This window comes from Puma concolor, chromosome D3 (assembly GCF_028749965.1).
Source record: "Puma concolor isolate L17-30 chromosome D3, mPumCon1.1.hap2, whole genome shotgun sequence".
In the NCBI taxonomy this organism is placed as follows: Eukaryota; Metazoa; Chordata; class Mammalia; order Carnivora; family Felidae; genus Puma; species Puma concolor.
In genome coordinates, this window is record NC_141678.1 from 92,465,713 (window position 1) to 92,486,835 (window position 21,123).

A 21,123-nucleotide genomic window follows, 5' to 3' on the forward strand; every position below is an offset into this window, starting at 1 on the left:
AGCCATGGGTGCTCTACTTTTATTTCCGGATGCTTCTAGGAGTTGCAGTAGCTTTTGATTCAGGTTTTAGTTTGGGTCTCGCTGTGGGGTACATTCACACTAGCACTCTGTGTAGACTGCTCAGGACGCTTTCCCTGTGTGTGCCCTCGGGTGCGGCGTCGCGGGGGGCGGAGGGGGGCGCTCACGTGTGTGCAGCGTCCAGGAGGGCGCTCACGTGTGTGCGTCCCCCCAGGGGAGCGGCCGTTCCACTGCACGCTCTGCGAGAAGGCCTTTAACCAGAAGAGCGCGCTGCAGGTGCACATGAAGAAGCACACGGGCGAGAGGCCCTACAAGTGTGACTACTGCGTCATGGGCTTCACCCAGAAGAGTAACATGAAGCTGCACATGAAGCGGGCGCACAGCTACGCCGGTAAGGCCCGCCCCCGCCTGCTACAGCCTGTCCCCCCCCCGCCCGCCACGGCCTGTCTCCCCCCCTGCCCCCCCCCCACGGCCCATCTCCCCCCCCGCCCCCCACCCCCCCCACGGCCCGTCTCCCCACCCTGCCCCCCACCCCCCCCCACGGCCCGTCACCCCCCTGCCCCCGCTGTGCCCCCCCCCGCCCGCCACACCCGTCTCCCTCCCCTGCCCCCCACCCCCCCCCATGGCCCGTCTCCCCCCCTGCCCCCCACCCCCCCCCCACGGCCCGTCTCCCCCCCTGCCCCCCACCCCCCCCCACGGCCCGTCTCCCCCCCTGCCCCCCCACCCCCCCCACGGCCCGTCTCCCCCCCCGCCCCCCACCCCCCCCACGGCCCGTCTCCCCCCCGCCCCCCACCCCCCCCCACGGCCCGTCTCCCCCCCCGCCCCCCACCCCTCCCACGGCCCGTCTCCCCCTGCCCCCCACCCCCCCCCCCACGGCCCGTCACCCCCCCCGCCCGCCACGGCCCGTCTCCCCCCCTGCCCCCCACCCCCCCATGGCCTGTCTCCCCCCCTGCCCCCTGCCCCCCCCATGGCCTGTCTCCCCCCCCTGCCCCCCCCCACGGCCCGTCTCCCCCCCCGCCCCCCACCCCCCCCATGGCCCGTCTCCCCCCCTGCCCCCCACCCCCCCCGCACGGCCCGTCTCCCCCCCTGCCCCCCGCCCCCCCACCACGGTCCATCTCCCTCCTGGTCCTTGGTGGCCCGCACAGCACCTGGCTTTGCCAGGGAGGCAAGGGGAGCACATGGCCTCGCCGTGGCCACCGTGGACACTGCCAGCTGGGCGGGAGGCCCGAGCTGGAAACGTGCAGGCGGCCCGTGCTTCTGTGTCTCGAGATCATGGTTGTTCAGGACAGCGGGTCCGGGAGCCAGCGGGACGGGCCTTCACCTGGGGCGGGGCATCCGGAGAGGGAGCCTTTGTTGTCACACAAACATTCTGTGCTGCTCCTCCTGTGAGGAGGCCACGCCCGCCGTATTGGTGGGATTCATGATTAATCGCTCACCACGGCCCGCGTTGACGTAATCGTCCGGCAGCGAGTGTGCACGGCAAGGGCCGTTCATTCACATTCCAAGAGCGGAAGTTGTCACCCCCATAATTATTTAAGCTGCAGCTCAAATGATTTTTCCAGTGGGACGGAAAGCAAACCAATTTAGAGATCTCTGGTCTCTGTTTAATCGTCTCTGTGTAAAGGTGAGTAGCCGTGTGCCGCTGGCCCAGCCCCCGCCTGCTCTTTCCCGTCTGTGCTGCAGGAAGCGTGCAGGAGCCCGTGGCCCCGCAGGAGCCCGGAGCGGAGGAGCTGAGCCGCACCCTCCAGCTGGAAGACGTGGTGCAGGAGGCCGCGAGCGAGTGGCAGGCCTTGGCCGGTGTGTTCTGACGCACCCGTCCCCGCCTGGAGGGCCGTCCCTCGCGTCGCGTGTCGCGGAAGAACAGAGCGCTTGGAGTGTCCGTGTTGAAGCTCCAAGTGTCAAGGATGTTACCACCGCGGTGTTTCAGTTATAAAATTATCTAAGAATCATTGTCTTTCAGAGACTGAGAGGAAAAAACCGGGGACGGTGTGAACGCGGTGCCGTCATTTGTCTACGAATCATTGAGCTCAGGTACTACGATAGGTAGTTTCCCCCTCTACTCGGCGGCCAGTGCATCTAGTTAAACAGAACTTAACTGGATCTCACTGTCCTCGTGGTGTGACGTCTTTGTATTGGCAAAGACGAAAGTTACCATGGAAAAAGTAAGATAGTTTCCTTCATGCTTTCTGTTGTAAGAAGCAGAGCTTATAAAACACACATAAAATAGGTGCATGAAGTTCGAAAAAAGTCAGAACACACAGGGAAGTTTTTTCCATTTCTTTTCCTCTGTGCATTTCGAAGTTAGAAATGGACTGTTTTTGGTCTACCGTAAGTTAATCTAACTAGTTCCTTGAGAGCCGGCTGGACCAGTTCTCTCCGCATTACGTTTGTCTAATCATTAGCTACAGGAACACAGCATCGGGGCAGAAACGTGGGGGGCTGTAAACCCGACGCCGAGAAGGATTAAACCGTCCTCGCGGGAGGGGCCGCACTTGCTTCTTTAGTCGACATCCAGGTGCGCGGGTCAGACGGTTGCAGAAAGCACAAGCCATACGTCACAAGCAGGGAAGGGCAGAGCTGGCTCCCGGGAGTGAGGGCGCCGTGGCCCTGCCCACCCCGACGCCTGAGAGGTGCGTTTGTAGGTTAAAGGTAAGGACCGTGCGAGCCCCGTGACTTTCTCTTCACGCATAAGCAGGTGTACTTTTTATTTCAGGGAATTCTTTACTATCATCAATGGTGCCACACTGAACACGTCCCAAACCAAATCCCACCCCATGCGGGGGGCAGTGTGCGTTGCTCCCACAGCATTCCAAAGATGGAAAGTTCTTTACTTCATGTGAATTTCTCCTTCAAAGTTATTTATATGTTCTATATATAAATACATATGTACATACGCAGATATATGGGCCTCTGTGTGGCTGAACAGTATATTTTGTAAATAGAAGCTCTAGTCCCCAGATTCCAGAGAGAGCGTCAGAGTTTTTAGCTCCCTGCGAGCACTTCAGATCAGTATTGTATTTGTTATATTCACAAATGGGTATCTTTTCATTGTAACATAAAGGTGGGGTTGCTTTGCTTTTGGTTTTTTCTTCCTGAAAAATAATTGCTTTTATTTTCTCTCATTGCCTCCCTGGTTTCAGAAGAGAGCAGTTTTATTATAAATATTGTATGGACTTTGTATATTAAGAGACGGGCTCATTTCAGATTCCTGAAGAAAGAGACATTCTCACTGTTATTTTTTCAAAGGGCATCTTTTGATTTTTTGTTGTTGTTGTTGTTGTTCACTTTGGGCATATGTATATAAGTAATATTGATGGTGATATAAAAACTTTTGTTATGTGAAAATATTTAAGTCAGAAAACTGTTAAATAATATTACTTTTTTTTCAAACTGCTTTGTGTATTGTATATTTTTTTAAGGAAAAAAAAAAGCCTTATTTGACTTATTCTTGTGATACTGGACTTCTATATCCTGAGGTTCTCCTTGAATGTCATTGTGTACCGGCAGTAGTCCATATATTCAGAATAATTGTAATTGTGCCAGAGTTTTAAAGATTCTGCTTTTAATGCACTTTTCTTTTATAATTTTGTATTAAAATATTTTAGAAATGTTGATTAATTTTGGTGAACAGAGATCTCCAAAGTTGAAATTATTGCATTTAAAAAATTTTGTTCTCGCTAGGTTATTTATTTTGGTTTGTAGCATTAAATGTCATCTCTCAGGACAGTGTCTAAAAGGGTTTGATTCCTACTTGTACAGAAAGCGTAGTTCAGTGAACTGTATTGGTGAATTGCCTGTTTACGTAAGGCCTTACCAGGTGAATCTAAAGCCTACTTTTATTTTCGTCAAAGAAAATGAGGAACAATCTATCAATAATTCATTTTGTGAGTTTTCTCGATTTATTAACTCAGCAGGCAAACACAAGACATTAATATATTATTTTTATTTACTTCCTAGTTATAAAAGCTGCTTCTTTGCAAAACATTCCTTGAAAATATAAGGTTTTGTAAAGACATAATTTCACTTGAACCTTTGGTGGAGTACAGGTTGATCTTTATATTTTACTGGTTAATAAATGTCTTCTGACAAGAGATTTCTAGCCTCCTGCATAACCAGGGTTTTGAGAACAGATAACTGTATTTTTAGAAATATCTCCTCATAGCGTACCTGCTTTGGAATAACAATAAATAAAAAATGAAGTTAGGAAGTGTGATTAATTTTTTTCTTTTAAAGTATTTAATACGTAATAGTTTGGCACATGAATTAATTTCAAGTTCAGATCATTTTTAACAGAGCAGAACTTTAGCGATCTTTCCTTTTCCCTCTGTGAAGGCCAGACGACGAGGACTTAACCCCCTGGAAGGTCCCTCTGAGGGGCTCCAGACCTCACAAATCAGGATGTGGGTCAGTGACAGGCGCACCATCCATGTGAGCTATGAATGTCCCTCCTGTTGTCCGTTGTCTTCATGATTGGCCACCTTAGACAATCCCCTGGTCACTTGGGTCCCTCTGGAAAGTGCGTGACTGTCCTGAACCCACTCTGGTGGTGAGGGGAGGGTCCGGGAGCACTCACGTGAGCCTAGAGGGTGACCTGCCTTTGCACAGACACTGAGAACCAGGGGATGCTTCCTGGGGCGGGCGGGCAGGCAGCCAGGGTGTGGCGGGCGTAGGGTCCCGTCCCCTGGAGGACACAAGGGTGGTCCTGTTTTCCCAGAACAATAGAGTAAAATAAAAACATCTCTTCAGAAATGTAAACCGAAGTGTCCCTACCCTGGGCCCTCCTCTGTGGGTCCCCCAGTGCTTGCACGGGTCGGGGGGCGGGGGGGGCAGACCCCACAAGGGACTGGGGGAGATGCCTGCCTGGCTGTTTGGTGCAGACCTGACCCCCCGCCGTCCAATGCGGATGGGACGGGACCGTCTGTCCTAACGAGGAATTCCCACTGACTGCCCCCTCGGGTTTCTGTTCCGAGCAAGTGCGACATTGAATGGGGCAGCGACTCTAGTTTGATATCCTGTGCTCCCTGCCCCATTGCCTGTAAGGGAATGTGAGCTTGGCCTCCACGATTATACCCAGTTCTCCCATCTCCTCTGAACCTCCCGTGGAGCATTTATGTGCCAGAAATGCTTGCACTGGTACAGGTACAAGGTTTTCTTAGAAGTGTGAGTAGGTTTCTGTTCTTCGCAGACAAATATCCGTAACTCGTGAAGGTGCACGCTTTTGACATTAAATGATCACTCAGATTTCTGTAAGTAACACCTTTGAAAAAAGATAGGTAAGATACGTAGGTCTGCTTTCTGGGTGTTCTTCTTAGAGACTTCTCATGCCTGCTTTTTTGTCTTTTTTTTTTTTTCCCCAGAAGTTTATTTCAAAATCATTATTGTGTCCCCACCACCACCACCACCACCAAAAAAATAATCCAAGGGTTGGTCATTGCTAATGTATTCTTTTTCTCAAATCTATGTAAAGTGAGGCAGAGATGAAATTATATAATTGGCGCTTTGTAGTAATCTAGATTTTTTTTTCTCTTTTTGCCACTGAATCCCTATTCATGCAACGTAGGGGTTTGGCTTTTTAGAACAGAATTTCAAAGGTGTTGACATCCGGGGCCTCTAGATCTTTGCCTTATCCTAATGAAAATCAGGTTTTTAAAACCTGCTTTCATTTTCACTGTTTAAAAAGTGGAGCCAACCCGCCATGTCTGCGCATCTCTGGTAAAGACGTTTTCTTCGCCTTGGTAAGTTTTGTAAGTCAAGTTTCTCTTGGTCACTGTTGACCTCATCTGAATGGACTGCCCTTCCTGAGGCATGTGCGCTTGTGTTGCACACACACACACACACACACACAGATGAGCTCGCAGTCCCTGTCATACCCCTGCCCTTTACATAGAGGTGCTATGGTAGGTTCTCATGGATGATGAATAAACTATTTGAAGCACTAAAAAACATAAAGATTACGTGGCAGGAGCAATAGGCAGTAACCTTAAGAAATCTTGCTATTTAATCTTTTTTACATGTAATGCTTTACAACATGAAGACTTTTGTATTAAATCAAGGTTTGTGATCTATTTGACAAATCCTACAATGACATTGTGATTCACTCTTGATTCACCAGTAAAGAAAAATAAATTTTTTTTTTTATTTACAGAAGAATTTTTTTTCTACCCTTCAAAATTGTCCCATGGTCTATTTATACATTGGATAATATTTATTTAATCCAATTTTGTATTAGAAATGGATAGTTCTGCCAAAAGCCACTGTGCTGGCTTTAAGAAGAATAAAAATAGTTCTGGTATTATTTTAAAGCTCCTGTATATTTACATTTTTTGGGTTTGGGGTGAGTTACGACTGTTTTAAAGATGGATGTTTTCTGTAGGTAGCGTTTTCAGCAAGGGTTAACCCAACACAGCGACGCTGGATTTGCAATGAATTGAGATCCATGGGGTTTGAAGAGTGTGAACGGGTCTTCTTTTCTGTCCTTGAGGATAACTGTTCGTTTTCTCTCTCTCACAAGGTATTTGGGAGTAACAACAAGGAAATGAAATGCCATCACGGTATCACTGTGTCTGTTCGTGAGCTGTGTGGGGTGTTAGACTTCCTCAGAAACACCAGTGGAGTTCGTTTATATTATAGCATCTAATCCTCTATTTAAAGATCTATTTCCAGGGGCGTCTGGCTGGCTCAGTCGGTTAATTGTCCTACTCTTGGTTTCGGCTCAGGTCGTGATCTCACGGCTTCGTGAGTTCGAGCCCCTGCTTGGGATTCTCTCTCTGTCTCTCTCTCTCTCTGCTTCTCTCCCGCTCAGCAGTCTCTGTTTACCTTAAAATAAGTAAATAAACTTTAAATAAGTAAAGATATATTTGCAGACTTTTAGAAGTTGGAGGTTTATGAAGTCCTTGTCCTGTTGAGACGACAAACTGGGGACATCCCTGTGCACCTTGTTCCTAGCACAGAGTGGAGGGAGGCTCCATACCTTGTTGGACTGAACTACCTAAAATGATTTTGGGTTTCCTTTCCTGGACTTATATCAGAGGGAATGGTGAGAAATTGACAATTCTTGTTTGTCGGAGGAATATTGCTCTAACAGGTTTTAAAATGTGATGGGTGGGGGGAACGGACTTTTTAGAAAGAATTCCCAGATTCTGGAAGATCTGCTCTCTTCCAGAGAGACAACAGTGGTTGTCTCCGTTTAAAACGCTTCTCCAGATGCATTTTCCCGGGCTGCTTGGCTCTCTGATGATGTAAGAGTCTTTGTGTCCAAACACAAAGGCATGAGTTCACAAAGCTTCCTGTGCGCCAGCAAAGCTGAGGGGCAGGGTCAACCGGTCCTGGGGCTGATGGCTGACCGTGTCGTCAGGACACTCAGTTAACTTCTCGGGGCCTGTCCCCTCACCTATAAAGTTAGTTGTTCTCAGTTAATGAGCCGTCATGGGTGGGAGGCCACGGTCCGCAGGTGCCTCGTTCCTGGGCGTCCTGGGACACAGTGCTCTCTGCCTTTGACCCAGGATCTTTCCGAGGCTGTTCGTGTAGGACGCGGACTCTGGAGCTGGGGAATCTTCAGAGCAGAGCCATGCTTGTTTCCTGACCGGTCTAATCAAGACGTGTCTTCCTCTGGGGCCAGGTCAGGCCAGCTGGCTGCCTTGTATAAAAGCCCCAGGTTCCCTAAGCCCGGGCTCCTCTCCTGCACCACGGTGCCCTGTGCGTATGGGCATCACCTGGCCCACTTTGGGTCGCCCTGTGGGAGTCGGGCGTGGGGATATCTGCACAGAGGCTGATGCCCTGCTTCCCCCGGTGCTGTGACCGATCACCCCCTTTCTCTCTGACCCAGGAGCCCTCTGCCAGCGCCCAGGAAACTGGCGTCTTGTGAGAAGTTCAGATGCATCGCGGCTGCCGGTGCTACGTCGTCCGATCACTCAGGAGGCCGTGAAATGTCCCTGGCTCGGCTTGCTCTCTGAATGGGAATTTTTATTACAAACGTCAGTGGCCAATTTACCCCACACCATCCACGATGCCGTCCCCATCACCGAGAAGCTGTTATTGTCACGTAGTACCTTTGAGGTATTGGCTCTTTTTAGTCCTTCAGGAAGAAGTGAAATGTGGAAACTGTCTACACCCACACACACTGCTTCACACTCTCTACCGACAAACACGTTTCCCTGATTCCATTATCCTGGATCAATCAAGAGACACGGTCCTATGCCGCCACTCTAGTATCAGAACCAAGTTACCCTGGTAACCACACTCCCTGGGAAGACGGTCCTATGACTCAGGCAGAGCAGCTCATCTTGACGTGAGGTCCGCCAGTTTCTTGGTGGCTCTGTGCCAAGTGGGACAACAGCTGGCCACCTGCCCCGGGGCGCTCTTCACGTCGCCCTTTTCCTGCTTCCCTTGGGGTGATCTTTCTCAGGTTTAATGACCCACCATCTTTTTTTTTTTTTTTTTAATGTTTATTTCTGAGACAGAGACAGAGCAAGGGTGGGGGAGGAGGAGAGAGAGGGAGACACAGAATCTGAAGCAGGGTCCAGGCTCCGAGCTGTCGGCCCAGAGCCCGACGTGGGGCTCGAACTCACGGACTGTGAGATCATGAACCGATCCGAAGTCGGACGCTCACCCGACTGAGCCACCCAAGCGCCCCATAATGACCGGCCGTCTTTATCCCTTCTGTGTAACCCTGCATTTCTGAAGCGGTTTCAAACTTCCATACGAGTTACAGGAAGGGCACGGACAGTACCGCCCTCACACCAACAGAGGACTTCAGGCTCCCACCTACCCTGACCTTCGGGTCGGAACTGCACCCCCTCTGGCCGTGGCTCCCATCACGGCGACATTTCTGAAAACCGGGCCGGTCATGCAGGAGGCAGTCCCCCACTTTCTCCCCCAGCGTTTCTTCGTGACACACCTTTGGTCAAGACATCACGGACGTGATGCTGTGTTCTCGTGCGGCTTTTTAAAACTTACTTATTTTGAGAGAGGACGGGAGCACGGGGCGGGCAGAGAGAGGGAGAGAGAATCCCAAGCAGGCTCAGTACTGTCAGCACCGAGTCTGACACGGGCTTGAACTCAGGAACCGTGAGCCAAACACTTAACCAACGGAGCCACACAGGCACCCCCTTATATTTTTTTAGTTTCAAAAACCTGTATTACGTGTCCGTTAAGATGCCCCTGAAAGAACACTATTTTCACAACGTGTCTATCTGTGCATGAGTTTCACAATTCGTCAGTCTGAGGGTTGGGCCCAGAGGTGGAGAGGAGAGGGGTCGGTCCCGGCCGAGCAGGGCGGCTTCCCCGTCCGTTCTTGGGGGGATTCGTACGACAGCGGGCCTGGGGCCCCTGGAGAAGGGCTCCCACAAGCATCCCAGAGTTGGGGGGCTTCCCTCGCTAACCCGCAGGCGTGCACGGTTTCTCATGGCTGAGGCACTAGGGAGTCCGGGATTTTAGTTAAAAGCAAAACAAGTGAAAACTTTGGTTTATCTTTTGGAAACAGAACTTCTGTAACCCACAGCAGCTAACACACAAAATTTCCCAAACCCCTTATGGTCGTTGAGGTCTCCGTGTGGCAAGAAGTAATTTCTCAGAGTTTCTTCAGCTCACGTTAACAGGTGTGCACTCTGGTAAAACAACAAAGTGTAAATATACTTCAACAGGCTGTTCAGGGACAAATTGAAAATTCTTTGCCTTGTGAGTGAGCAAACCAGTGCCCTAACCATGACCTGTGTTCCACTTTCTCTTAACGGGAAGCCGTCCGGTGATAACGCACTGACCGGCGGCTCAGCCCCTGCTCAGGAAGCACTGTCACACGTCGCCTCCGAGACGCGACTTTTGCTCTGTTTGGCTCACGGTCCACAGACCAGAATAAAGATAAAGTAAGACACCCGTACAAATATCATTAAAAGTTTATTATTTTATTTCAATATTCAAGAACAGTGTGTACTTTCCATGAGACCCCCCCATCACAGCGCACGCTGACAGGGTGCGTAGCCACGAAGAGAGATCACTCGGTCAGCAGTTGGCTCAAAGATGTCGAGTGTGTGTGTGTTGAGCAATTTGGAGGTTCTGTTTCTGGAATTTTGTACCTTTTTTCTACCCCCCCCACCCACCCTCTCATCATTGAGGCTAGGTATTAATAGACGCTACATTAAACCCACACCGAGCAGGAATTAGGACAGGATTACGCTCACTACTCCTCATCTGGGTTCTAAGGGGGCGGGGGTGCCGGTGTGGGGCTCTTTGGAAGGCCTGTGAGAGATACGCTAAAATCAAAAGGTGGGGTCAGTATGTTAGGAGGGGCGCACGGGAAAGGTCAGCTCGCGTTAGAAGAGACACAGCTCAGAGGAGTCCCCCTCTGCTCGCACGTCCAGGTCAGCGATTCGGGAAGAGAACCCTCCGAAGCCTACCGACTACGCACGTCTGTGTCTGGGATGCGGGTGGGCGGGACGCTGCCCGTCCTCCCAGGGTTAGTGTCTGCTGTGTGCCGTGCCGTGGTAAGCATACCGCCGGTCACCTCCCGCAGTGACCAGGGTGACGCCGTGAGGCCACCCAGAAAACTCCTCCAGTCCCGCTCAGACCCTCCTGCTGGGCTCTGGGGGGAAACAGGCGGCTCGCGGGGGCCGCTCTGGCTCCCGCTGCGCCATCGCCTAATGTCCAAGAAGACCCTGTTTCCTGTTGGGGCCGCAGCCCGGCCCAGGTTTGCCTCCCTGTTCCCCTCTCCGCCACGCCTGAATTCTGCCAGCCGGCCGTGGTGGGCAGCCGCCCCCGCAGGCGCCCCCTCTGCGCCCACCACACGGGACTCTCCACAGCTGCCCGCCCGCACTTCACATACCGAAGCCCCCTGTGCCGCTCCCGACTGCCTAACCCTGGAGGGAGAGTGAGTGTGTGTTAGGAGGTGAGCAAGGGCAGGGGAAGAAACCAAAGGAAGCTCGGATCAACAGTCCTCACCGCCCCGCACGTGTCTCTGTGTCCACAGCAGCGTCGCCACGGCAGTGCCCGGGAAGCCGAGGGATGCCGAGTCAGCAAAGCGAGTCCGAGGACGGAGGGTGAACTTGGAGGCGCGCCGTGCACCTGCACCACAGTGCGGCGGGGCTGCGTCGCAGGGGGATGAGAGTCCCGGGGCGTTTATCTTCAAACTCAGAGTCGCCGTTTAATTTTCTGTCTGCGTTTTCTCCATTTAGCTGATGGCCAGAAATTGCCAGTAGGATGCGGCGTGCCTGCCCCTACTGTGTGCACAACTCAACGGGCATTAGGCAAGGGGGGTTTGCTACAAGTAGGTAATTTATGTGAACAGTATTAAAATCTTAAGGCAGTTATATTAAGAAGCTGAGGACGGGATTCTATAACAACAACGAGGCGGGGCTTCAGCGTCTAGCCATGGGTGATCCGGAACGACTGTCTCTTCCTCCCTGAGAAAAGGAAACATGCAGTTAGGTGGCTCTTACGGGCAGCCTCGGGCATGCGTCCCGCTTGGGAGGAAGCCGGGTCACAAACCAGCCGATGCGGGTGCTAATGCGATTCTCAAGCGGGTAAGATTCTCACGTGCCAAGTGCGATTCTCTTACACGGGGTAAACTCACTTGACCTCCTGCCCAGGACACAGAGAGCCGGTGCCTCATGGAACGCTGCACTTCTGGGGGTGGAAAGCTCACCCACCCTGTTCCCGTGCAACTGACTGAGCCCTGTTTGTCCCAGCTGCACCGACTGAGCCCTGGTTGTCTGCAGCTAGAGATTCTGGGGTAATTGAGGCAGGTGTCTGCAAACAATAGGGACAGCTTCATCTTGGAAGAGATTTCAGTCCCGTGATCACACCTGCCGCTGTGCCCACCAGGCAAGGGCCAGACCCTGCAAAGTCACCCCCAGGAACAGTCCTGTTCGCGCTCTGCCCCGCCTCACCCATAAAACCAGCTGCCCAGAGGGGTCATCCATAGACTCGGACATCAAGGTCTTAAAACCACGAGTGGACGTATTTTCCGGACGAACGAAAACCCGAATTGGCGATCGCCGAGGTGGCACACAGCTGTGCAGAGACCAGTGGCGGAGAGGGGGCTCGGTTGAGGCATCAGCTCCCCAGGAGACGGGGCCATTTGTGGGTCCAGATGCCACTTAGACGGACCCGGGGGAAATGTACCTTTCTTTTGGCATTCACAATTTTATTCAAGGTTTAGGCTCTTTCTCCTTGGATTCCCCTTTCCTTCTTGGATTATGAACGAACAATTAAGTCACCTCTCAAAGATTTCCTTGAGACTGTGAGCCCCCAGAAAGCAAGATATACATGAAACATGCTATTTGCCCAATGACACGTGCACTGAGCCCACCCTGCCCTGTTCTAATCACACGTTTGCCACGTTGCCCGACAATATCAATAATGGGAGCGCTAAAGCCAAAAACGCCTTATCAACAGCACAGTCAACAGAGTGAGGTGACGGTTCTGATTTGTCAGGGTTTTACGTTTCAACTCACTTGTGGGATTTTATGTTCAGAAGTGAAAACGTTTATGGAATTCTAGCCTCTGAAGTATCTGAAGGCGTCACCGGAGGGGGCCTTTCTCCTATACCTGAGCCGGGTCCTAGGGGCCAGCCCCCCACCCGTGTGCCTGGCTTGCCTTTGACCACCGGCCCTCAGCGCTGCCCTCGGGAGGAGGCAGAACAAGTGCGCACCGGCTTCACCGTTCCCTAAATTCCCAAGAAACCCACCTGCGGGCGTCCCTGTACAGTGTGATTTATTCCCGAAAAGCAGCAGAACCACTGCTCTGTAGAGCAAAGCCCGTGTGTGCTGAGATGGACCAAGTTCCCCACACCCCTCGCAAGACACCTGGCCTGAGGCCCCGTCTTCACTTCCTGATGGCTCCTTCTGAGATGGAGACAACGGTGGACATTTGGTTTTGTTTCCTATTGTTGTACCTGCAGCTTACGGAGTGTCTCCCGTGAGCAAAATCCATTACATCTGTTTCCTCTGAGGAAAGAGAAAGCCGACCCCGGAGGCAGGGATTCTTAGCTTCCCCGTTTTACAGTCGGAGGAGCCAAAGCACAGAGACGTGGAGTTATTTCCCCAAAGTCAGTCAGCCAAAGGCGGAGTCAGGTTTAGAGCCAGCACCCCTGCTGCGTGGGTCTCACGCTTTTCTCTCCGTCGGGTTTTTAGCACGTTTGAACCGACTGATGTCCAGCGCTTGGTCGGCCCTGGGCTCCGCCGAGTGGATGAGGCTGGCCTCACTAGGAGAAGGCTGGCCCGAAGCTGAGTCGTGGGCTGGGAAGGAATAGAACCTGCCGGAAGGTCCTGCGCCCTCTCCCCACTTGTACCCCAGTGCAGGGAACTGTTTCAGCTGCGTATTTGGAAATAGCGAACTCCAATTACATTTTGATTCCGTTCCCTAACGATTGGGAGAAATACAGTGCTCTCCACCCAGTTTCCAACCAACGAGGAAGGAAACAGCACCACCGTGACTACCGTGAGGTCTCCGCCATCCCCTCCTCCCCCCCCTCCCCGAGCCCTTCTCACTTCTGGAGGGATCGTTTTTAATCTGTCACCGCACTGCGGTGGCTCTTTCAGCAGCATGTGACTGTAGTCGGCCAGTTCACGAACGTTTCATGTGGTAAAATCTGATCAAACCCATATGAATTGAAATTTGAAGTTTCCCTGGGTCTGTACAGGAGTTTTAAAATTTCTAAAACACTTTGTACAAAAAGAAATTCGTAGGAAAAGCGCTGAACCTACAAAACTCAAATGGGCCTCAGGCTTGTGTTAGTCGTGAACCGTAAATGTGCAGGATAGACACGGGGCTCTCTCGGTGGGGCTGGTGACCGGGCTGGTGACCAGGCTGGCACACAGGCACGTTCCTTAGACGGAGGTCCCCTTCGGCCTTCCCTTTCCCCCGGCCATTCTGTCCGCGGGATGAACAGTCACCACGCCGGAAAGCACAGAACTGCTTACCCTGAGTGGGTACGTCTGCATTTCTCCGACGAGGGGGAGGCCTTCCAATTGCACACTTCCGGGCTCCGACCCGACCCGGGGCGCTCTGGGGCAGGAAGCCTTGGGGGGAGCCCAGGAGCGGCGTGTGCACCGTAGGCAATTCAGACGCAGGCGAGGGCACGCCTGGCCAGGCTCTGGGCACCTAGGAAGCGCTGCTCTCCCAGACGCGGCTCTGGGTTTGTACCCGGGGCCTCCACACGGTGCTTTTCCTCACCTTCTCGTCGCCACATCTCAGAACTGAGCAAAGGCATCGCGATGACCTCAGTTACTTGAATATGCGGGGTAGGATTTGTCTTCTTACTCAGATTTGCTTTAGAATTGACCTTGGGGAGAAGATCCTGCCTGCACTTTACCTGACATAAGACGACTTAGCAAGCCAATTGGTGACCACTCACTTCACAGATTTGAGCCTTTTCCCGGATACAGCTCTTTCCTCAACCACAGTCCTGCTTCCCCTCACCTCTGTGTGGGCCCAGCATCCGCTGAATCTGGACTCACCGTGGCGGGGGGGGGGGGGGGGGATTCTACACGCACTCGCTCACTGGGCCGTTCTCGCCACGTGTCCCGGCCACCGGGCACACCACTCATGCGACCCCACGATGGCTATTTGGGCCACACGCCAAATTATCCCGGCACAAATCGTAAAACCTCGGCGTGTTACGAAGCCATCAGCAAGCTCACACAGGTCGGAGGCCTCGTGTCAACGGTGAGTCGGGTTGAGGAGCCTCGTGCTTGGCTGGCGGAGACCGAGCCCGAGCCGGGCGTGACCTGGAGCTTGCGGGAAGCGTGGGTCCCGCCTTTCAGCCGCCCAATCTCTCGGAGTGACACCGCCGAGCCACGTACAGCAGGACCTTTTAATGTTAGATTAACTTGTTCACTGGGACCCCTCGCGTGGTCTGAGGACAGGCGGAGAGAGGCCGACCCCCTGTTCTCATCCGCGACCAAGAACACCGACAACGTGCAGTTTCCGTGGAAACACACGCCTCCCCCAGAACGTGACCACTGGCCTGAAGACACAAGGTGAGGAGGCCGTCATGTGGAATAAGAACCCGGGATGCTTTGTCTGCGATGGCTGGACGCCGCGGACGAGCGCGGACGGAGCAGGTGCGCCCGTGCTGGTGTCTGGGAACCAAGCCCAGACCATCCCCCCACCCTCCTTGGGGCGACCACGTCTTCTGTGTTCTACAGCAACGCTCGCTCACCTTTCTTTCACCCGAGAAAGATAAAAGTGAAATCTTTCACGATTTGTGGTTCTCTCGGCAGGGCGCTGCGGGCATCGTGGGGTTTTGCGCCTTTTCTGATGCCTTTCCTGCCGTGACACAGGAGCCCTGTCTTTTACGTGCGGGCATCACACTTGTTCAGGTCGGACAAAGGGCGGACTGGGCCGCCTTGCAAATACTCGCGGCTGGTTGTTCAGAACCGGCTCTGGTGCCATCAAGCAAGGAAGGGGACGGCCTCGTCTGGATTCAGAGTGGAAACGGGCTCGTGGTGCTACTCTAACGACAGTTAGTGTGACCACACCGGGCAGAGAACGGTGCTCCCGGGGCCTTCAGTCAGCCTGGGGACTGTCCCGCACTGCCCAGAGGGGCGATGCATCCCCGCTGGGGTCGCCCCTCTCCTTTTCCAGCTGCGGGCCCTCGAGTGCTGGCTCGGCCACCAAGACCCCGCATGGGTGCCGCGGACACCCCAGCCCCACTCTTACAGGTCTCTGCCAGACCCGCACGGCTGGCCCCTCGACACACACACGTAAAGTGTAGGTGTCATGGGACCCAAGTGACAAAGCCCTCGGGAGGTCAGAGGGCCCTCTGTGGGGGGAGCCCCATGCCTCACCCGTGGTCTCCCCTCAGCCGGGAACCCCTGGGTGTGAGGCCAGCCCTGCAGCCTGGTGGGGCTCTCTCCCTGGAGCCGTGAGCAGCTCTCTGGGGCGCGGAGGCCCGTGCCCCCCGTGGGCCCTGCCCTGCTTCTTCCCTGTAACACCCATCTTTTTCCGTCCCCACCATGAGAACCCGCTCCTCTGGGAGGCCGTGGATTCTTTTGTGCGGGGGGACAGTCCCGGACCCCCAACAGCACACGGCAATGCTCAACGAGTCCCTGAGCCCGACGAGAATTGTGTCCCATCCCAGGGATGGGATGCCTGGGCAGCCTTGGGCCCCTGACTGTGGGCTCACGGCCTGCCCGCGCTGGGAGCAGCCCTGGGGGCGCAGACCAGTCACTGTGCCCACCCCCGGGGACAGCGGCTGCCATCAGGTGGGTCCCGTGGCCGAGGCCCTCGGACGTCCGGCTCCCAGGCAGTTACAGCCTGTTCACGGCAATGTTCTTCCTGCCCTCCGGGACCGACAGTGAACCCGGGACGTGACCGTGAGCCACGACAGGGGCCGGGAATGAACAGAGGCCAGACGGGGTCCTCCCACAACCCAGGGGCAGGTGGCGGTCTGGATCCCAGCCCAGAGCAGGGGGCTGCAGGGCTCTCTGACCGCCTGCTGTCCTTACTCTGTCTCCTCAAGTCCCGTCCCGGTGTCCGGGCCTTGCTGAGCTCAGGCGCTAACAGATGGTGGCCCCTGTGACTCCAGCGTCCACATCAGCCAGTGCGGCTGACCCCCGTGTGGCCTCTGGGGGGCTCCGCCCGATGCAGTGACCTCCCCTCTGTTCACTCGGCTCCTACTCCTTCCCTTGGGCACATGGGACCCTCTGCGTGTCCTCAGGCCCCCGAGGGAGCCCGGCCCAGCCCAGGGCTTGCTCACATAAGCCTGGAGAAGGCCCGATGAACCGGCCAGCCTGGCAAGCTAGCCCCGTGGGAGAGGCGGTGTGGAAAGGCTGCAGGCCGCCCCAGGGCCCCCCACCCGCAACCCCGACGCACCCCTGACGTTAAGAGGGGCTACATTACCAGTTTGAAGATTTTGGAGAGCGTGCCCTGGGCGTCGGCCCCCTTGAATCCCTTGTGGGCTGCAGCTCGGCCCCCGTAGCCAAATCCCGGCTTCTGCCCCTCGGCTCCCTGCAAGAGACCAGACGGCTCTCAGGGTGGCGCCTGCGGGGCCAGGCGAGGCACGGGGAGACCCCAGCACCGAGCACTCCCCCGCTCCTCACTGCAGCGCTGGCCCAGCCCCGGCCCCCGCGTGAGGAGCCGTGCACCCAAGTGCTGTCACTGAAAGACTAGATCCCTTCCTCACACCGTGTGGCTTTCAAGAGAAGTGCAGCGCGTCAAGCAAAAGCCTTCTCCCCCACGTCTGCGGAAGGGGGTGGCTCGTGTCCCTGGAAAGGAGTCTGCGGGAGGGCCGGCACCTGTCCTGGGTGTGGGGAGGGGGTGGCGGGGTCCCTGCCTGCTTCTTCGTGCAGACCCCTCACCCCTGCCCCCTCCTGCTAGAGGCCCGGAGGGTGCAGAGCTTTGCACTTAGCACTCTGCAAAATTTTGAGGCTCAGACTTTTTCTAAAGCACAAAGACAAGATCCACATTCTCTGGCCTCGAGGAGGCTCTCCCAGGAAGCACCACCCCTGGCCATGGCTTGGGTCCCTGAGCGCCGATGTGTGGCGCCAGGACCAGAACCCTCCTGGGGACCCTGGGATCTCGGCCGGTCGTGAAGAAGGAAATGGGGCGGGGCCGGCCAGCAAGCCAGGCACCAGGGCGCAGCCTGGGGGTCTCAGCTCTCCACTCCCTAGCTGTGTGACCTCGGGCAAGTGTCAAAACCTCTCTGAGCCTCAGTTTCCTCTTCTATAAAATGGGGATAAACGGCCCCTCCTTATGGGGTGGTCAGGAGGCTCTGCTCTGTGAACAGAGCCTGTGGGCTCACGGCGTGTCATGAAGGGAGAAGCCAGCCCCTGCCTCCAGCCCCCAGCGGCCCCCCTCACTCCTCACTTCCGGGTCTGTGGCACAGGGCAGTGGCCGCTGACGGCTAAGAATATCTGTGTCCCTACGACCAGCTTGTTTTCCGACGTGCTTGACTTTCCTCTGCGATCACGGGGAGGGGCTGGGGCTCGGGGTGTGCAGACGCGGTGAGTGGGCATTCGTGGCACACGCTCCAGCCTCAGGTGCGACACGGGGGCCAAGTAAGCCTCTGGGTGTCGGCGGAAGGTCGCCGGCAGCCCCCCGGCTCTGTCCTCGGCGGACAGGCCCCGAGGTTTCACCGTCGTGCCAACAGGATGTGGGAGACTCCGTGCCCCGCCCCCCAGGAATCGAGTCGACGGGACAAAACCATCTTCTGATGGAGCCCCCAGGACCCCGTGCCTCGGCCTACTGTCCTTTCGACTTTCACAAACGCGTTAGGGCTGGAGGGGACGGGGGAGCCATGCAATCTGTGTCTTGCTTTCAAAGGTGCCGGAGACGGGGTCAGGCAGGGCTGTGGCGGCGCTGCCCCGGGGTCCAGACGTTTCCGCGGACGTGCTCCCCGCACGGCCGCACACGGAGGGGCAGGCGGATGGCTAAAGCGTGCAGAGCCGAGCACAGACACGTGACGTGGCGGAAAACCGCACCCCACACGCCAGGGCTAAATCCTCCCGTCCCTGCCGCTGTTCCCCGAAAATGAAAGCTTGCGAGGACAAGATTCAAGCATAGGTTCTCAGATTAACAATCTGCTTGACTTTTCCTCCTTTCAAATTCTGGGTCACTTATGTCTTTAGGCAACCTAGAATTTACCGAGAAACACTCAGTGTAGTTTAGAAAGAGAATAGGGGACACTCAGAAACTCCAAGCGGGAAGACAGTCCTGTGGCTCGAGAAAACAGACAAGCCAAGGAAAAACGTGGAAGCATCTTGCTTTGGAAAAAAGAGAAATTGAATACACGTTAGTAGGAGCCGGAAGGGAGATGTGGAGGGAAGGGAAGGTCCTTTCGGTCAGCTGTTGGGTCGAGTGTGCGGGGGATGCCCAGAGGGACAGAGGTCCTCTTGCCCCGGCCACTGGCTGCGACAGTGCCCGGGAGGCCACGCCTAGAAAGTCGGGGGGCAGACCAAGGAGTTACGGGAACAAGAGTTCGTCCTTCCATTGTCGTCTGTCTCCTGCTGGCAGAGAAAGTCAAGTGTCAATCGGCTGCGGGGTCAGCCCATGTGACAGTCCTACACTGTGTCACCTTTTTGGCAAATTGATTAGCTTAGGAAGAGGCTCAACTATATTCCTGTAAAATGGTGCGGCAAATATCTGCGTGTAATTCAACGTAAGAATGCATCGGACGAGGCAGCCGCTTCGTGGAACCCCCCTACCCCTGCGGGCCTCGCCCTCCCCCTCGCTCCCCTCCTCCTTACTGGTCTTTCTTCCCTCTTCCTTTTCTCTTTCTTTCTTTTAAAATTTATCCATTTGTTTATATGATGCTTCTTAATTATGCACCAAGTAGAGGTGGGCTCTGTGCTAGAGAATCAGGAGGTGTTTCCAGGATGGACATGACTCCCGGCCTGTAGGTTAGTGGCTTTTCTTCTATTTTATCCCGAAAAATCACAACTTTTGTCAAGTAAGAACTCTACCCACCATGACTACTGAGTGGAGTCTGTGGGTTTGGTTAGACTCTACCAACAGCCATTCTAGGCTGGCACAGACACAAAGTTCACTGGTATCTGGAAGGCGGGCAAGCTGGCCGTTGGAAATCTTCACTGACACTTTGTTCTTAGTATTCAAAAGCCCAAAATTCCTCAAAAAGACTTTTTCTGGAGGGGCCATACCTACCCTGTGGCTGTTACCACACTATAGTCAAACCCCACATCTCGTGGCTCAGTTAGGCTGTTGTGAGTGTGTAACCGAAGGCAGCGTCGTGTTTCCTCAACAAGGCGTCAACCCCGGGGGGGCAGGGGTGGCCATGGAGAGTCCTCTGGCCGCGGGGCCTCCCTCGGCCAGCGCTACGCGGACTCGTCTCCCATCCCCTGTGCTCCCATCCCTCCAGCACGGAGCCGCACCCTCCCGGGGAGGGGCTCAGTTCCAGCGTGGCAAGGGGGCAGCGGCCCAGCACTGGGTTCCCCTCGGGAGAAGCAGGTGGCCCCCCGATGGCCGGGCCAGCGGGCTTGAAGGGGAAGAAAGGGGACCGTCGGGCAAAGGAACGGAGCCCAGCGCAGGAGCTGGGTGGCTGTGAGAGCAGGAAGGAGAGGCAGCCGCGTGGACATGCGCGTGTCACCTACCCAGCTAAATCTGCTGAGGGACAGTCCTCGCCCCTGTGTGACAAGAGAGAGAAACAGACACTGTGATCAAGGCAGGAAAAAGTAAAGTCTTTTGACAAACCAGAAACACCGATCGGGATCGTGCTGAGGGGGTGAATCAGTTTTAGGACACTTGCCGCTTCCCTGGGAGTGTGGGGGGGGGGGGGGCGGCGGCTGGGGGAGGGTCTGGGACCAGGTGGAGGGGGAGCGTGCTGGGGACCAGCAGCACCGAGTGACCGGCGGCCCCCGGGGCCTGTTCCCGCCGGGACCACATGGTGAACATTCCGGGGTGAAGCTGTGAGTCCGGCCCTCTTCCGGGTACGTTTAGGGATTCCGGGGAAGGCCTACGCACCGTGATAATTAACGACAACACGCGGAGGTCTTACCTTTCCTTGTGACGGAGGAGGTGTGCGCGGCGTCACCTACAAAGACAGGCAGACCGGTGAGCGGGCCGGGAGCCTCCCTCCCTCCCGTGTCCCCCCCTTCCTGCTCCTGGGGACCTCCTGTCTGCTGGGGGCCCCCCGGGTCTAACAAGTCACCCGCTGGCTGCCTGCCCACCCCGCCCCCTTCCCGTCCTAGTTCAATGTCAGGGAACGGGAGCGGCTCGGCAGGCAGGAACCAGCCCTCCCGGGGCACGCCTGCTGCACGAGGGTGGAGACGGTGAGCCTCCTTCCCCACGGTCCTTTCCCGGGTGGGAGGTGAAGCGTCCCCCACTCTTCAGGGCTTCAGACGGCGCGCTCTCAGGTCTGCGGCTCCTAAAACTCGCTTGCAAAACACCGTCTTACAATGCCTGCTGCAGAAACGCTCAGGGTCAGAAGTGCGTGGTTTCGCTTCTGTTTTCAAACCTGAATTTGTCAGGGGCCCCTGGCCGGCTCAGTCGGCAGAACGTGCGACACGATCCCTGTGGGTTCGAGCCCCGCGTCGGGCTCTGCGGACGCACGTGTGATGTCGTGTTCCCCCCAAACCCTGACGGCCACTCATCTTTTTATCTCTTTGGTCTTGCTGTCCCCGTGGTTTGGCAAAGCCTGTGTCTTTAAACTAAGCA

At 55.3% G+C, this 21,123-nt stretch overlaps 2 protein-coding genes across 16 annotated transcripts in view; one reads left to right on the forward strand and one right to left on the reverse strand.

The window, feature by feature from the left end:
• ZNF236 (zinc finger protein 236) overlaps positions 1-4,225 on the forward strand; it is a 109,120-nt gene extending 104,895 nt beyond the window's left edge. For all 10 annotated transcript variants that reach the window (XM_086683252.1, XM_086683242.1, XM_086683248.1 and 7 more), the window contains 2 exons: positions 233-409; positions 1,702-4,225. In XM_086683252.1, the coding sequence (XP_086539378.1) occupies positions 233-409; positions 1,702-1,826 (302 nt within the window). In that variant the 3' untranslated portion in view covers positions 1,827-4,225. The remainder of the gene's footprint in view (positions 1-232; positions 410-1,701) is intronic.
• A 5,671-nt stretch (positions 4,226-9,896) lies between these two features.
• The window catches only part of MBP (myelin basic protein), a 118,931-nt gene continuing 107,704 nt past the window's right edge, over positions 9,897-21,123 (reverse strand). For 4 of the 6 annotated variants that reach the window (XM_086683255.1, XM_086683253.1, XM_086683257.1 and 1 more), the window contains 4 exons: positions 20,465-20,500; positions 20,061-20,093; positions 16,855-16,962; positions 9,897-11,411 (listed from right to left, as the gene is read on the reverse strand). In XM_086683255.1, coding sequence (XP_086539381.1) covers positions 11,367-11,411; positions 16,855-16,962; positions 20,061-20,093; positions 20,465-20,500 — 222 coding nt within the window. In that variant the 3' untranslated portion in view covers positions 9,897-11,366. The remainder of the gene's footprint in view (positions 11,412-16,854; positions 16,963-20,060; positions 20,094-20,464; positions 20,501-21,123) is intronic. The other 2 variants (XM_086683256.1, XM_086683254.1) reach the window with 1 other exon arrangement.